This window comes from Coenobita brevimanus, chromosome 98 (assembly GCF_032717465.1).
Source record: "Coenobita brevimanus isolate Jiangsu-jjx chromosome 98, ASM3271746v2, whole genome shotgun sequence".
Lineage (NCBI taxonomy): Eukaryota > Metazoa > Arthropoda > Malacostraca > Decapoda > Coenobitidae > Coenobita > Coenobita brevimanus.
The window spans coordinates 39,080,767-39,098,899 of NC_137051.1; the positions used below are offsets into that span (position 1 = coordinate 39,080,767).

At 42.9% G+C, this 18,133-nt stretch overlaps 1 protein-coding gene across 1 annotated transcript in view; it reads left to right on the top strand.

Moving 5' to 3' along the window:
* Vps45 (vacuolar protein sorting 45) overlaps positions 1-16,769 on the top strand; it is a 47,995-nt gene extending 31,226 nt beyond the window's left edge. Inside the window, exons 10-12 of the mRNA XM_080283697.1 lie at positions 6,723-6,830; positions 15,320-15,456; positions 15,805-16,769. Of these exons, the coding sequence (XP_080139823.1) occupies positions 6,723-6,830; positions 15,320-15,456; positions 15,805-15,997 (438 nt within the window). The 3' untranslated portion in view covers positions 15,998-16,769. The remainder of the gene's footprint in view (positions 1-6,722; positions 6,831-15,319; positions 15,457-15,804) is intronic.
* Positions 16,770-18,133: the final 1,364 nt, after the last annotated feature.

Genomic DNA, 18,133 nt, shown 5'->3' on the forward strand with positions numbered 1-18,133 from the left:
GGTGCCTGGTGGTTTAGTGGGTAATTACGGCACTCCAATCAGATTGAGCCGGTGAAGGCTTATATCCAAGGGGTGGTTGGGGTTTATTGCTCAGGTAATGCCACTCAGGGATGTGCGAGGCTGGTCACTCTCATCTTAAATGTCAGGACCAACTTCCCAAGCCCAGGGCTCTTACTCTCCTCATGGGGGAGTATTGGATTGGATGATGGATGGATGGATGGATGTTACACTGCTGCATCCAGTTGGAGCGATGGTTTGTAAACAAAGCAGTCAGTCGGAGAGATTGCCGGTAAACATATTGCACAGCGCGACCTGGCCACTTCCTTAACCCCCGCCGCGCTAATTCTCATCAGTACGGATACCTTCCCTGAGTCATTGTTTTCGGACTTTTTCTTTTTGATACAGTATTAAGCTGTTTTTTTGTCATCAGATCAAGTGTTTCTGAGCGCGAACTCTTCTTCACCCTCATCATTTTGTAATTTACGCCCCTTGGGTGGGTGTGAGGGTGGCAATAAGTCACCAGCACCTTGGGAGGTAGACAGGCGTGAGTCTGCCATTGCTGGGCTACAAATGAGAACTGAATTACTAAATATGCATTATTTGGCAACTGCTGTGTGGCAGGGCTTGGCAGCTGTTCTGTTGGTGTAGAGGAAGACTCACCGTTCCCATGGAAACCACTGACTTTTCCTCGTGTTTGAAGTTATGGCGCGGAAACCTATCGGCTCATATGAGGTGATTAGCACATCCAGGGGTGGCCTACATATCACCTCATATGAGGGGATGAGCGCGGCGGGGGTTAGTTACCCAAAAGTAGGTATATATACAATACAGTCTCGGTTAACCTGGAAGCTTGGAGAGTTTGCCTTACCAGTTACAGATTTCTCCCAGATATCCGTTATGCGCTCTTATACATAGGCTTCATCAGTGCAGTATATACAGTACTCACCTCTTATGTGTGGTGCCACACTAACAGTTTCCATTTGAAACATTACCTCCTCGTAAACACACCTCATAGACATAACACACATGATTGCAGTGTCTAGCAGTAGTGCAAAATGCACATGTTAAGTCCATTTTTAAAAATATTATTTGTTACTTTATAAAAGACATGAAAAAATAAACCAAAGAAATCAGTCTTGGAAGGAACGGTTTGTGGGCCCCTGGCCTTTGGTTCCTTCTTTCTTGCATAAAAAAAAAAAAAAAAAGTTTCTGGGTTAAAATGTGGAGAAACCCTCGTAATGCTTGTTTGACATCCCAAATCAACAACACTACGGGGGAATTGTCACGTAAAATGAAATATATAGTTAAAAGTAATGTCCAAATCACGGATGTCATCAAATCATGAAAAATAAAACATCTAAAAGTATATTTTTCCCCACATTTAAATCTCTGTGTGGGATGAAATTCATGCGGCAAAACAATGCCATAAGTGCAAAACCATGAGCGCTATGAGCATACAGTGGAGTAATAAAAGGCACTAAAGAAAGCATCCACTGAATTTAGTGAAAACGTGAAGTTATTGGGGAACAACTATACCTTAACCTGGCCCAGATTATCATCCATTTGCAACCTAACTCATGTAGTCAAATGGAGGCAAGACATCACTGTGGTTCCATGGTATTTCCAAGGCACTTCTTTCTGATTAGTATCATAATTTAGTATTCGTGTATTTTTACATCTTGTAAAAAGGATAGTCATTTCTGCTGACAGTGAAATTTCACCATGTAATAGAATGTGTAGGGCAGTTTCATGAAAGAAGTTGGAAAGGGTGGTGGTCAAAAGCAAGAGCGACAATGAAGAGAACTAAAGACCAAGTTGGTGGGAAAAAAAGGGAGGGGAGGGGAGAGCGTGACAGTAAAGGACATAGAGATACACCTCACCCCATTGCATGATCATGACTGACGTACTGGCCACTAGGCGGTGGGCAGCTTCGGTGCGACTGGAAATGTGCCAGATATCACGTACTATTTAACTAAAATACCAAAGACAAACCTTAAGTTATATTTTCACAAGATCAGATACTGTAACTCTTATTTCTTCAACACCATAAATTAAGTTTGGAGAGCAGGCAAGTTATGGAAAACATTAAAGAAAGATTGCCAGAATCAGGGAGTTTTGTCCGAACTTAAAGACGAGTCATCACTTGTTTGAACGATCATGCACTAGAACTGTCACAAATCCCGTGCTCACACATCAGTTGTGTATACAGCTGTGGCCTGCCCATTTTTTCCTCATCTGACCGCCGTCACTCCACCCCTCGCTCGCCACTCAGCTGTTTTGCAGATAATAAAATAAATACATAGATTTTGCAAAGACAGTAATTTTGTCCAACAGAACAAACCTTCATTTCTATCAACCAGATATTATCTTCTCTGCCAGTGCAAATATGTCCTAAGATGAATTTGTTTATCTCTTTTTCTATCTATCTGTCTATAGCCAAACACCATAATCGCACAAGGTGTGGCTGTTTGACTTTTGAGTTAGTTGTTTTACGGAGGGGAGTACTAACCCTCTGCCAACCCACTTCTTGACACTTAGGGAACAAGTTTGGGTTAGTTATATGAGGTGCTACCCAAAAGTTCCATTAATTTGAACAGAGGGAGCCAACTGTTTTGCAGTTTTGCCTTTTGCTGCTAGGAGGAGTCAGCAGCGCCCTTTGTGCGTCAGTGTGGCCCAGGCCATGTCTGTGAGCGAACATGTTGTTGAGCTACACTTATTATTGTAATGTGGTGTGTAGGTAGTTTGGTGGTTTTGCAATGGCAGACCTCATGGAACTAAAAACCTGCATCAAGTTCTGCTTCAAGATCAACAAGACGACTGCAGAAACTCACCAGTTGCTTCAGCAAGCCTTTGGTGACAATGCCACGTCCCAAAGCAGAACATTTTTCTGGTACAAGTGGTTTAAGGAAGGACAAATGTCTGTTGAAGATGATGACCATTCTGGACGACTGTCACCGACAACAACGCCAGAAAATGTCGGAAATGTTCATCAGGCTATCCTTGCAGATTGTAGAAGAATTATCCATGATGTTTGTGATATCATTGGACTGTCGTACAGGAACGTGCAACGCATTTTGACGGACAAGTTGGGCATGAGACGCATCGCTGCAAAATTTGTGCCAAGACTGCTGAGTGATGAGCAGAAGGCACATCACAGTGCAGTTTGCAGGGAGCTCAAGAATCAGGTCAGAGATGATGCCACCTTCATCTCCAAGGTCATAACTGGTGATGAATTATGGGTTTATGGTTATGACCTGGAAACAAAGCAGCAGTCATCGCAATGGAAGTCTCCTAATTCACCGAGGCTGAAAAAAGTGCGTCAAATTCACAGCAATGTCAGGTTGATGTTAATCGTTTTCTTCGATATCCAAGGCATTGTTCACAAGGAATTCGTCCCAACTGGTCAGTCTGTCAGCGGAAAGTTTTACCGTGAAGTTTTGCAGCGTCTGAGGGAGAACATCCGCCACAAACGTCTAGAACAGTAGAAGAACAAGGACTGGGTCCTGCATCATGACAACACCCCCGCCTACACGTCAATTGTTGTCTGGCAGTTCTTGGCTTCCACTAACACGGTAGTCATTCCCCACCCACCCTATTCGCCTGACCTTGTCCCCTGCGACTGTTTCCTGTTTCCCAAGCTGAAATTACAACTGAAAGGGCATCGATTTAACTTGATTGAGGAGATCCAGACAGAATTGCAGGAGATGCTCAAGACCATCACGACTGAAGCCTTCCAGGGATGCATGGACTCGTGGAAAAAACGCTGGGACCACTGTATTCATGCCAAAGGGGACTACTTCGAAGGCGACAGTGAGAACTAGGAGGTCTATCTATCTCCATCTATTGCCAGATGTCTTAATCCCCTAAGGGGTGGCCACAAACAAGTCGCCTCCATGTCGCCCCGTCCAACGCCATTTCACTGCCGTGCTCCCAGCTAACACCCACCTCTCTCATATACCTCTCTACTCCATCCCTGCATCTCATCCTTGGCCTCCCTCTCCCTGTCTCCCCCTCCACCTCACTCACATACACTCTCCTCATCAGTCTCTCTTTCTCCATCCTCTCCACGTGGCCAAACCACCTCAGTGTGTTTCTCCTAACACTTCCTATCACATCCACATCCACACCACAATGCTGCTTCACTTCCTCATTTGTGAGTCTGTCTCTCCATGTGACTCTGCATGCTCCTCTCAGATAACTCATTTCCACTGCTCTCACTCTTGACTAGGAGGTAAGGTAACTTATTTTCCTACAGTATTCAAATAACTGGAACTTTTGGGTAGCACCTCGTATGGTTACCACCCAGCACTGTAAATAGTTTCCTGGCTGACAGGAAACCATTAGGCTTGACACTCAAAGTAAAGCCAACTTAAAAGGAATGAAGAGCAATAAAAAGTGACAAGAAATATGGGAGAGATAGGAAGAGAGGAGGGTAGACACATAAAAAGAATGATGAAGGTGAAGGAAGAAGTAGGTAGCACTGCATCAAGTGAGTGGATGGTGGTCGCACCACCTAAACTAAGGGATAAACCTGTTGTTTTGTGTTACAGTATTTAGTAAAGTAAACTAATATGACATCAGCTTTAGCTTGAATTTCTGGTAATTTAGCAGATACACGGAAACATGGCAAAACATCACTCAGGCCCAGATTCATCAGTGCTGTTGGTATTGATACATTTGTCTGCTGATTATGCTGTAAATGACTCAAGATTAATGATGGAATTTTGTTAACTGGAGAAGTGAATAAAGTTTAATTGTATAACTTGTCATTTTCTCTGTGTAAAGTTGTGTCTGCAGAAAGTTTTAGTGGTGTGCCATTGTACCTGGCAAAAACTAAGGTGAATGTTGTCGGTAATAGTGCTTTATATCTTTATAAATACTTAAATTACTGTAGTTAATATGAATTATAACAAAGTACTGTAAATGTAAACTTTATTCAGTGTGGGTTGAGAAACAGGAGTAGGTAAATAAAGATGTAATTATGGCCTACACCCACCATAAATTGACTTAGGACCTACACACACGAATTGCTATGGGAGAATTGTCTGTCTTTGCATTGTGTTTCCACCTCTACCAAGTGAATTTTTGAGGCAAGAAGTAACTGGCAACTCTTCTGGTGTTGGCAGGAGGTGGTGAAATACTCAGCATGTCAGTGCTTGCCCAGAAGCAAGAGTGGGGTATATGTTCCCATCGCTCCAAGCTTGCATCTCCCTCTTTTTTCGTATCCATTAGTGTTTGCCCTGTTATTTTCCTAGAGTCGAGTTGTCATGCCTGGAAAGTACTGCTAGAGGGATGAGAGGGTCTGTATCATTGCATGGAGACAGGATAATGTCCCTATCAACACAAGATGTGAACGTACTGGATGCGCAAAGTTGACCATAATGAAGATTCTTGCTGCAGCGCGCAGCCTGCCACCTGATGTCTTACCAGAGCACAAGCATGATGGTGGAAAGAAAACAACTTCCAGAGGTACAGATATGCTTCTGAAGAGGGAAGTAATCAAGAATCCTTGACTGACAGCAGCAGAATTGAAGAGAATGCATCCCCAGCTGTTACAAGACATCTCAATTCGAACTATCCAACACCGCTTGCAGAAGGAGCTGGGTTTGCCAAGCCGCACCGCAGCCAAGAAACCACTTCTAACTGACTGCATGAAAGCAGCACATTCAGTTTGCCAAGAAGTATGCACACATGACATCAGATGAGTGGAGAAAGGTAATGTTTTCCGATGAAAGCACATTTCAAGTGTTCCAGGTGCGTTCTGCCAAGGTTTGTCGCCCAGCCTCCCATAGTCGATATGACCCTGCTTAGATGGTGCCGACTTTTACGCACCCACAATCAGTAATGGTATGGGGGTGTTTCTCAGGTGAAATGGGAAAGGGAGGCCTCTACTTTCTTCCTGAGAACTTGATGATGAATGGTGGCTGGTACATTCAAGTTTTGACAGATCAATTGTTAAACTTTTTTGCTATTCATGGCTGCGACTTTTTCATGCACGACTCAGCTCCATGTCACAAGTCAAGAAAGGTGACAAAATGGCTTCAAGATAATCGGATTGAAGTCCTTGACTGGCCTGGCAATACAGTAGCCCGGATCTAAATCTGATAGAAAACTGCATTGCAAAGATGAAGAAAATTGTGGCAGAGAAGAAGACACCCAATCTGGACAACCTCAAGACTGAACTGACAAATTTTTGGTGCAAAGAAATGTCCTTAGATTACTTTAGAGATCTAAGTGATTCCATGCCAAAACGCATCCAACTGGTCCTGAAAAACGAGGGAAGCATGATTTCATATTAATGAATGGCATTTCATGAACAAACATTGTGATATACTATGATTTCTGTGTTTTTTAATACCTTGTGGGGGGAGGTCCTAAGTCAGTTTGCAGAAGCTGTAATTAGTAACACCACATAATGTTATTTAAGTCATTGATGATGGGATAGCCAGACAGCTGTAGGAATTCATCTTTATGATGCAGAACTACTGTGCAGTACTTTAGTGTAAGTTTATATACCTAGTAATTAAACAGAGTTGGGAGACTTTATTTTAAAAACTGACATAAAATATTTTTTAATGGTAGGACGAGCTAGTAATAAATTGTGGGCTATAATAGCTTTAGGCTGTAATTTGATGTTGAGAAAACTTAACATATTCTGAAATTAGTGTCTTCTTTTTCCTTTTATACATTATTGATACTTATACTACTTTCTTTATGCACAGCTGTTGTCATCCATAATGGACTATGGGGGAGCAAAAGCACGGCAGGGTGACCTTTTTGGGACAGAGACTCCACAGGATGTGTCCACAATCAGAAAACGACTCTTCAAGGTCAGTAACTGTAACATTTATCCTTAAATTTAGTTTAAAAATAGAAACAGGTACATATTAAACTTAGATGTAAGGGCCTAAGGCTAACTCTCTGTACTGTGTTCACTTAAACAAGACATAAAAGACATTAAATTGGCACCTCTTTGCCTTGAATGTTGCAGTGTAACAAGATATTAACATTAAAATATGGTGTTAGTGACAGAGTTCCTTGTAGAGAATGTAGTGCTGTAGTATTGGCTTATTCTGCCCAAGAACTACAGGAAATAAGCTGCACAAGGATGGAAATGTCCATCCAAGGTTAAAATGAATAAATACTACTCCAAAACATTTGGGGGTAGGTGACCAGCCTACACTTTAGGTTACTAAAATACTGAAAGGCCTCAGGTTGTTTCTTGAAACTGTTGATTACCACTACCCCCAGCTGTCACCTTTTATTAATCCATAAACTGCTGCTTAGGGAAAAATTTGCTGTATCCTTGATGTGCAAAAAAGTTTATTTTTTTAAAGTGTCTTTTTTAGTGGTAGGTGGTGGCGACTATCATCCACTCACTTGATGTAGTGCTGCCTACTTCTTCCTTAGCCTTTATCATTCTTTTTCTGTGCCTGCCCTCCTCTCTTCCTATTTCTCCCATCTTTCCTGTCACTACTTAATGCTTTTCTTTCCGTTACAGGTGGCTTTACATTGAGTGACAAGCCAAAAAGGTTTCCTGTAAGCCAAGAAACCATTTACAACGCTGGGTGGTAACCACATAACCAAACCATACGTGCTCCCTACGTGTCAAGTGGGTTGGTGGAGGGTTAGTGCCCCTCCCTGTGAAACAAATAACTCAGAGTCAAATGGCCACCCCGTACGGGATTATGGCGTCTGGCAATAGATAGATAGACAGATAGATAGTCTCCAGTTGATTTTTGGGTTACCTGTATAAATTTTTAGAGTGATACATGCCATAGTTTTACTTCTACCAGTGTAAGCCCATATATGTACTTTACATTGATTCCTTGGTTATTGCACATGTAATTGGAACCAATCATGACACGTAGTAATGGAAATGCATGATAACGAATACAGTATTCAATATGGATGGTGGGTGTTAGCGCCGAAGTGGTGACATGTGGAGATGTAGGAGGACTATTGGGCCATGGGGATATACCCTGGAAATAGGCCTTGAAGCCTTTGCCCAGAGTTGGGGGGGGAGGGGGAAGGTACACCACTGCATCACAGGGTTGATGCCAGCAAGGGCATGTGGCCAGAAAACTTTGCCCTTACTACCTTGTGCCAGACCTTTTGAGGGGAGACATGACAAGGCCTCCACCAGCATAGATCGAAGGGCCGGAGTGAGATGGGGCTTGAACCTGTGCTAGAGGGTACAGGGCATTGCGGTTACCAGGCTTTCGCTTCCGCCCAGTAGGGAGGGGCCTGAACCTGGGAGTAGCATCCCAGGAGGCTTCCCTAAGACAGTTACAGTGCCAAGGTGCACTTAGAGGGTGTCCCTGTAGCTGTCCTGTCAGGGTGCCCCAGGGCCACTACCACAGCCACTGGTCAAGGCTGGTGGGCTAGGGGTTCCAGATTCATTGTCCGGACCAGGAACTGTGCAGTGATTGGGGCCTGTGGCATGTTCTCCCCTTTATTATTTTTACTAATTATGACCAGGTAAAAGAATGAAATCCAAAGCAAACCTGAGGACACTAAATCACCCAGGGGAATCAGAGTGGCATTGTGGAATTTAGGAAGTTTGAGGGGTAGAGCAAGGGAAGTGGTTGAGGCATTGAGTAGAAGATGGGTGGATGTGGGATGTGTGCAAGAAGTCCAGCATAGGGGTGAATCAGCCAGAAATGTCACTGGGAGGGATTGTTTATTATAAATTGTTTTGGCTTGGTATAGCAGATGGATATATGTGTTGGTTGGGGAGAAATGGGTGGATTATGTCATGAATGTTAGAGTGATAGGATAATAGTAGTGAAAATTTTGTTCGGTGAGAAAATGGTTGCATTTATATCAGCGTATACTCCACAGGCAGGCTTGGATAAGGTAGAGAGGGATAGATTTTGGGATGACTTGATATCTGTAGTAAGTGGTATGGGGGATGATGAGATTGTAGTTTTGGGAGGGGACTTAAATGGTCTTGAAGGTGAAGCAGCTCAAGGTTATGAAGGAGGATATGGGGGATGTGCATATGGTACAAGAAATTGGGAAGGGGAAAGGTTTGGAGAGACAATGAACATGATTGTGTGCAAAACATATTTTAGGAAGAGAGAGAGAGTAGGTTGATTACATATGAGTCTGGGGGAAATAGCAGCCAGATAGACTATTTCCTAGTCTGGAGGGCTGATAGGAGGATAGTGAGGGATGGTAAAGTTACAGGGAGCAAGGAATATGTGCAGCAACATAAGTTATTGTTATGTGATGTGCTTAAGGAGCGGATGATGAAAAAGAGGACCTATGCACCCGGGAGGAAAATGTGGAAGCTGAAAAACCAAATGGTAATGGATGCCATCTATAGCAAGATGAGGAGAGTGGTGGCTGAACAGGGAGACGTTGACAAGTGTTAATGAACAGTACAGAGCCCTCAAGAGCAACCTCTTGAGAGTTACTGATTCAATATTTGGATGGACAAGAGGCCCACCAAGACATCAAGTAACTTGGTGGTGGGATGAGGGTGTAGAAGCTGCAGATAGGAGAAAAGAAGGCCTATCCAGAAATGGAAGAAGGGTGGTAACAGAGAGGAATACAGTACTGTACATGGCTGCCAAGCATAGGGCTGGAAAAGAGGTTTACAGGGTGAAGTCTGAGTCACAGAGACTTTTACTTGATAACCTAAATCATTTGGAAAGGAAGAATATGATATTTAAGGTGGTAAATCAGATGAATAGGGAGGGTAGGGATATCATAGTTGAGCTATGTTTTAAGAATGATTATGGAAGGGTAGTGATGAACAGTGGGAATATTAAAGACGCATGGAGAAAGCATTACAGTTGGTTGTTGAATGAGGAGTTCGACTGGGACAGGGAGGTTTGGAGCCAGCAGATGGAGCGTTTGGTCCTTGGCCTTTGATTGACGCTGCTACTGTGAGCGGGGCAATAGACAGGATGCAGGTGGAGAGGGCAGTGGGTGTATCTGGGTTGACTGCTAAGATATTGAAAACCTCAGGAGATGTAGGAATGAGGTTAGTCATTGACCTGATAAATATGATTATACTGTATATGAGTGTCTTGTCCCTGATGATTGGCTGAAGAGTGTAATTGTAAATGCATACAAGGGGAAGGGTGATGCCCCGGAAAGAGGACATTATAGAGGCATAAAGGTTTTAGACCAGATAATGAAGGTAATGGAGAGAATTCTAGAAGGCATGATTAGAGAAAGAGTGAATACCGATGAGGTGCAGTTTGGGTTTATGCCAGGCAAAGGGACCACTGATGCCACATTCTTCATTTGTTGATTTGTTGTTTTGTTGATTTGGAAAAGGCCTTTGACAGAGTCTCTAGAGAGGTGGTGAAGTGGGCAATGAGAAAGCTTGGCTTGGAGGAGTGGCTGGTTAGGGTGGTTATGGCCATGTATGTGGGTACTCACACCCAGGTGAGAGTGAATGGAGATTTGAGTGATGAGTTTTCCGTGAATGTTGGTGTGCATCAGGGGTCAGTCTTGAGTCCCATGTTGTTTATCATGGTACTTGAAGCCCTTTCACGTGACTTTAGAAACGGACTCCCATGGGAGTTGTTGTATGCTGATGATTTGGTGTTGATTGCAGAGAATGAAAGTGAGGCGGAGGAAAGGTTTAGGAAGTGGAGAGATGGTATGGGGCAAAAGGGTTTAAGGGTAAATGCAGATAAAACAAAAGTGATGATATCTAGGGTTGGTGGCGGTATTGTCAAAGACGAGGGAGAGTGGCCATGTGCAGTTTGCCACAAGGGCGTGGGAAGTAATTCCATCTTGTGCGGCGTGTGTGATAAATGGGTGCATGAGAGATGTAGTGGTATCAGAGGTAGACTGCGAGATAATGCTGATTTTATGTGTACGGCGTGCTGGGGTGAGCAGGTGGAGCTTGTCAGACGTGAAAGGATTGAACTTGCTGGTGAATCTCTTGAGTGTGTGGAAGAGTTTTGTTATTTGGGAGACATGTTGTGTGCTGGAGGTGGGGCTGGAGCTAGCTCTGTGGCTAGGGTGAGAAGTGCTTGGAAGAAGTTCAGGGAGCTCTTGCCTCTCCTGATATTGAGAGGGCTCTCCCTACATGCTAAGGGGTCTTTGTATGCAGCATGTGTTAGGAGTGTAATGCTATATGGCAGTGAGACTTAGGCAGTGAAGGAGGAAGATATTTGCCGGCTCAGACGTACAGAAATGACAATGATTAGGTGGATGTGCAGTGCGTCCCTGCGTCCAAGGCCTGGAGGGGCTGGGTTTACAATGGAAGAGTTGAGAGGTAGGATGGGACTGGAGTGTATTGGTGTTGTGATGAGGAGAGGTAGATTGAGGTGGTTTGGACATGTGGAGAGGATGGGGGATGATAAGTGGGTGAGGAAGGTAAGAAGTGTTAATATTGGGGGTGGGGTTATGAGGGGTAGACCGAGAAAGACATGGGACGAGGTCATTAAGTGTGACCTTAGGGTTAAGGGACTGAACATGGAGGCTGCAATGGATCGTGTAGCGTGGAGAGCCGCCATTAGGTGACCAAGCCCGACACATGCAAGCATGTTGGAGCCTTTAAAAACGAAAACAGCTTCAGGAAAAATATACAGTTTAGGAAGGAAAAAGGAACTGTACTTTGTTTTTGTTGATTTGGAGAAGACCTTTGACAGAGTCTGTAGAGAGATGGTGATGTGGGCAATGAGTAAGCTCAGGATCAAAGAGTGTCTCCATGGATAGGGTGGTTATGGCTACGTATGTGGGTGCTTGCACCCAGGTAAGGATGAATGTAGATTTGAGTGTTGAGTTTTCCGTGAATGTTGGCATGCACCAGAGGTCAGTTTTGAGCCCCTTGTTGTTTATCATGGTACTTGAAGCCCTCTCACATGACCAGAAATGGACTCCCGTGGGAGTTGTTGTATGCTGATGAGTTGGTGTTGATTGCAGAGAATGAAAGGAAGGCGGAAGAAAGGTTTAGGAAGTGGAGAGATGGTATGGGGCAAAAGGGTTTAAGGGTAAATGCAGATAAAACAAAAGTGATGATATCTAGGATTGGTGGCGGTACTGTCAAAGACGAGGGAGAGTGGCCATGTGCAGTTTGCCACAAGGGCGTGGGAAGTAATTCCATCTTGTGCGGTGTGTGTGATAAATGGGTGCATGAGAGATGTAGTGGTATCAGAGGTAGACTGCGAGATAATGCTGATTTTATGTGTACGGCGTGCCGGGGTGAGCAGGTGGAGATTGTCAGATGTGAAAGGATTGAACTTGTTGGTGAATTTCTTGAGTGTGTGGAAGAGTTTTGTTATTTGGGAGACATGTTGTGTGCTGGAGGTGGGGCTGGAGCTAGCTCTGTGGCTAGGGTGAGAAGTGGTTGGAAGAAGTTCAGGGAGCTCTTGCCTCTCCTGACATTGAGAGGGCTCTCCCTACGTGCTAAGGGGTCTTTGTATGCAGCATGTGTTAGGAGTGTAATGCTGTATGGCAGTGAGACCTGGGCAGTGAAGGAGGAAGATATTCGCCGGCTCAGGCGTACAGAAATGACAATGATTAGGTGGATGTGCAGTGCGTCCCTGCGTCCAAGGCCTGGAGGGGCTGGGTTTACAATGGAAGAGTTGAGAGGTAGGATGGGACTGGAGTGTATTGGTGTTGTGATGAGGAGAGGTAGATTGAGGTGGTTTGGACATGTGGAGAGGATGGGGGATGATAATTGGGTGAGGAAGGTGAGAAGTGTTAATATTGGGGGTGAGGTTATGAGGAGTAGACCGAGAAAGACATGGGATGAGGTCATTAAGTGTGACCTTAGGGTTAAGGGACTGAACAGAGAGGCTGCAATGGATCGTGCAGCGTGGAGAGCCGCCATTAGGTGACCAAGCCCGACACATGCAAGCATGTTGGAGCCTTTAAAAACGAAACGAAACGAAACAAAAAGATTGAACTTGCTGGTGAATCTCTTGAGTGTGTGGAAGAGTTTTGTTATTTGGGAGACATGTTATGTGCTGGAGGTGGGACTGGAGCTAGCTCTGTGGCTAGAGTGAGGAGTAGTTGGAAGAAGTTCTGAGAGCTGTTGCCTCTCCTGACATTGTTAGGGCTTTCCCTCCATGCTAAGGGATCTTTGTATGTAGCATGTGTTATGAGTGTAATGCTGTATGGTAGTGAGACCTGGGCAGTAAAGGAAGAGATTATTTGCAGCCTCAAATGTACAGAAATGACAATGATTAGGCGGATGTGCAGTGCATCCCTGAGTGTGAGGCCTGGGGGGCTAGGTTTACAATGGAGGAGTTGAACGGTACGATGGGACTGGGCACTATTGATGTTGTGATAAGAGGAGGTAGATTGAGATGATTTGGGCATGTGGAGATGATGGGGGATGATAATTGGATGCAGAAAGTAAGAAGTGTTAACGTTAGGGGTAGGATTGCGAGAGGTAGACCGAAAAAAACCAAACGAGGTAATTGAGTTTGACCTCAGCGATAGGGAACTGAATAGGAAAGCTGTCAGAGATTGAGCAGCATGGAGAGCCACTCTTTAGGTGACCAAGACCGACGCATGCAAGCATGTTGGAGCCTTCAAAAACAAACGAATGAACGAACGATACTGTATAGTGTAATTATAGAAAGAGTGGAGGAGTGATTATATGGTGAGGTGTATGTCAAATGCCATAGTATTATACCTGGCCCTGCCACAGCAGACTTAGACAATAAAGGTACTAACAGTATCATGCATTAATAAATATCAGTACACAACTAAATCACCTTTTTTCATACAGAAGAAACAAACTACAGTACAAGGTTCTAGGCACCTCTGTTCATGCATGGTGATGAGTTGAAGTTTGTTTTCATCAGCTTTATTACTTTATGGCAGCTCTCCACATTGCTTGATCTTTAACAGCCTCTCTATTCAGTCCCATATCCCAAAGTCACATTGACCTCATCCCAAGTCTTTCTTGGTCTGCCACTTGCAACTCTACCCTCAATGTTCACATCTCTCACGCTCCACATGGAGTTGTCATCCTCCATCCACTCCACATGCCCAAACTACATCAGTGTACCCCTTCTCATCACAACACTAATACACTCAAGTTCTATCGTTCCTCTCGACCCTTGATTCACAGTTCTAACTACAGCAGGCCTGTCATTCAGGGATACACTACACATTCATCTGATTATTATCATCTCAGTACATATGAATTTATGACTATTCTCCTTTACTGCCAAAATCTCACTACTTTACAGCATTACACTCCTAACACATGCCATACAAGGACCCCTTAACAGAGAGGAAGAGCCCTCTTACCATAAGGAGACTTTATTTTATTTACCAGCTGATAAGGTGGGCAGTTAGCTACCACCAACAGTTCACTCTGGTTAGCCACTCATCAAGCACAAGCACAGGATTGCTTGAATGTGTATTTACATATTTTTATTCTAAAGCTTTGCCTGACATGATTGCAGTATCTGCATTGAACTTGATAATGTTAGTAATTTAATGGTTTATCCATAAGGCATTTAGCATAAAGTAGGTTGGAAGAACAGTGATAACCTGAGACCTCATAATACATTACACCATATTCAAGTTGTAATTTTATATCTGTATTTTCTTATGCATAAACAAGTTTCTGCAACAAGAAATAAGATGAAAAAGTAAGTGATAATCTGTGATGGGAGTTGCTAGTGGGAAAGTGTGTTTAGTTTCAACGATGTGGTGAGCTGTGAGGTGGTTGCCATGGTAACAAGTAGATATTGGTTACTGAGTGATATGTGTTGGTAGCTGACCCCCCTTATTTGCATAAAGGAAGTTTGTACTCATGTTAATACTGAAGATTAACATCTGTAAATGGATATTACTCTAGTTATGTCCTCACATTCTAATGCTGTTGCCTCAGTTCCTTTCACTTCCTGTCTTGCTTGTTGTTAGTGCTTGTATGATGGCACAAGCTCTTGCTCATTTGAGTTGAAGGCATGATTGAAACCTGCAGGTATTGAGAAAAAGTAATTTGGGACTGTACAGCATTGCACATTAGCAGCACTAGTAATAACAAAGCGTTCAGATTGTGGATGAAAAAGAAAAGGATTATAAAGTTATTTCAGCTATACCTTAGTTGGCTTTTTAATGGAGCAGGCAAAGCCCCATTACCTGCATGTGATAGTTTCTAGTATTATTCTTTTAATCTCTAGAAATTATCCGAATTCATAGTGTGATTGATCAAGGATGGCAAAGGATGAGGAGGTATTAAGATAAAACTCACTCCTGAAAAAGAAATCAAGTACAGTACCTGTACATTACAGGACTGTATTGTATTGTAGTGTAAGACAGTTAGTTGTAATGAATACAGATGTGAGTAAGGTAGTATAAATTTTGTAACTTTCTGTTACAGGGACTGAAGGGTGTGGATAATGTGTACACCCAACACAAACCACTGTTGTTGGAGACACTTGGTGAGGTGGTGAAGGGACGGCTGAGGGAGGGAGCCTTTCCTTACTGTGGCAACCCTCCTTCATCATCTGTCACCAGGTTTGTTTACACATTGCTTTTAAAAACTGGAAATTGCTGGTAATCCCTTCAGTCTGATGTAGCTTGCATTTTTATTCTTGCAGCTGCCAGACAGTATGTTTAGTTTAAGAGGTTTTCTAACAGAGTGGATAAGATGTAGCTTTCAATAACCCCTTCACTGCTAGACATCTTTTCAGAGTTGAATAGAAAGTAATCATCTTAAGACAGCAAGAATAACATTAAGACCAGGAACCATCACATACAAAACTTATCACTCAAATGCAATAATAAGATAGTTTGCGGAATATATCCTTCATTTTGAAAGCTAAACTTTTTCAATCCAGGACCAATTTATAATCTTTTTCACAGACCTCAGAACATAGTGGTGTTCTTGGTGGGTGGAGCAACATACGAGGAGTCTCTGGCTGTGCATCAGTTCAACATTAACAACCCTGGTGTAAAGGTACTGCTTGGAGGATCAAACATTCACAATTCTGCCTCCTTTTTGGCTAGTGTAGAGGCTGCCATGGAGGGTCTCCCACGCAAGACACTCAGGATGTGAAACCATGGAGATAGACTGTGATAAAAGGCTGTTGGTAGATGCTTACCTTATGTTTTATGGAGGAGAGTAAAGCAGTGTATTAGTGAAAGAGAAGGAAGAGGAGGAGGAGTGTTTGAGAATGTGAGGTAGGTGTGTGAGGATAAGGCACCATGAAGGTGTTTCTGTTTTGGCCATCCCTTGTTCAGGGGTTTACAGGAGAAAGCAAGGTGACAGAGATGATGATGATGATGGTGATGTAGTTATTGGAAAGGAAAATAACCAGTAACACTAGAAATGTTAGGAAGAAAAAGCTCATGTGATGGGAGAGGCAAGATAGGAAGCCATTTTAGTGGGGCACTTTTCACAGAGAAGCTGTCTTGGAAAATTTATCAAGCAGAAAACTATGGATATGAAAGAATGATATGATGACTAGAAGAGTGGAAATAATGAGATGTAAGCCTGGAAACCAGTGGAATGTTGGGTCAAGAAATTTTATCTTATATAGATTTTCCATGTATAACACTTTAGATCTTTAATGGTGAAGAGTGGGAACTTGTGGAAGATACAAGGCAACAAACTAGGAAGGTGCATGTGCAAAGAAAGTGTATTTAATGAAGAAACTGAAGAAAGGATATAAATGGGGGATGTAATAGACACCATAAATTGAGGTACAGGATGTTTGTTACACTGTACCAACACTGTACTGTATTTAAATATTTTTTGTTTAACTACAGCATGATTGAATAAGCTTAGAAATTAGTATGCCCTTGTTAACCCCTTCAGCCTGGGGACATCAGTTTTTTCTTGCCAGCACCAGACAGTTTTCTTCAGTGATGTTATTTACCTCAACGGTTCAGGAATTGAATAAGGTCATATCTGACATCTACAGTTTGAAAAGTCTCTCATAAGCAGAACAGAATCATTCAGAGGTAGCAAAATAAACACAAAAGTATGTCACTGTGGAGAAGGGGTTAGTGAGGAGAGGGTGGAAGTGTTGTATGTAAATTGTGTACATTATAGTAAAATATTTAAAAATTATATACATGGTGAAATATTTTTGAAATATATCCTATTTAATGTAAACTCTGTATGAAGGTGTACCATTGTGCATAAATAATTACTAGTACTGATAAAATGATATTTATTGATTTTATCATTCATTACCCGTGGTAGGTGGGGGCGCTCACCATCCACTCACTCGATGTAGTGCTGCTGTCGGGTGTCTACCCTTTCCTCTCCTCCATCCTTCTTTCCTTACATCCTCTTCTGTCTTTCTTTCCTTCATTCTTTCCTTGTCCTTCTGCCTACAGGTGACTTTACACTCCCTCTTCTGTCTTTCTTTCCTTCATGCTTTCCTCTTCCTTCTGCCTGTGGGTGACTGTACACTAAGTGACAAGCCAAATGGTTTCCTGTACACCAGGAAACCATTGACTACGCTGGGTGGTAACCATATAACGAATTATTGGCGCGTGGTGGTTTAGTGCGTAATTATTGCGTTCCAGTCAGATTGAGCCGGTGAAGGTTTATATCCAAGGGATGATTGGGGTTGATTGCTCATGTAATACCACTCAGGGATGAGTGAGGCTGGTCACTCTCATCTTAAATGTTGGGATCAACTGCCTAGCCCTGGGCTCCTACGCTTCTCATGGGGCAATGTAGGATTGGATGATGGATGAATGGATAATTCATTACCATTCTAATTGATAGTCTAAAGCAGTATTATCTGATCACAAGGGATGATTTAGTTGGTGTACATTGAAACAGTTTAAATAATTTCTTTTACAGTAAATTTTTGAAGTTGTATCATCAGTAGGCAAATGAAACAGTGAAAGTTTTCTTCTTTATTCTTGACTAGATGTAACAGTTGTGCCCTGCATGACGCCCTGGTTGTAACTGGCAGAGAGCCAAGCGTGCTGTCAGCCCTGGCTTTCAAAAGATGAAACATAATCAAAAGCCAAGCAGTGGTGAGACCTAAGTCAGCGAAATCAGTCACGTAGCCCTTCTAACAGCTGCACATAGTCACACATAGCTACATATTACTGATATTAACATTTACATAAGAATAAACAAGGTTAACAATTTATACAATGTCCCGTTAATAAGAAATCATTAGTAACACAAATAATGAGGGATTATTTGTGCTAGCACAGAAATGCA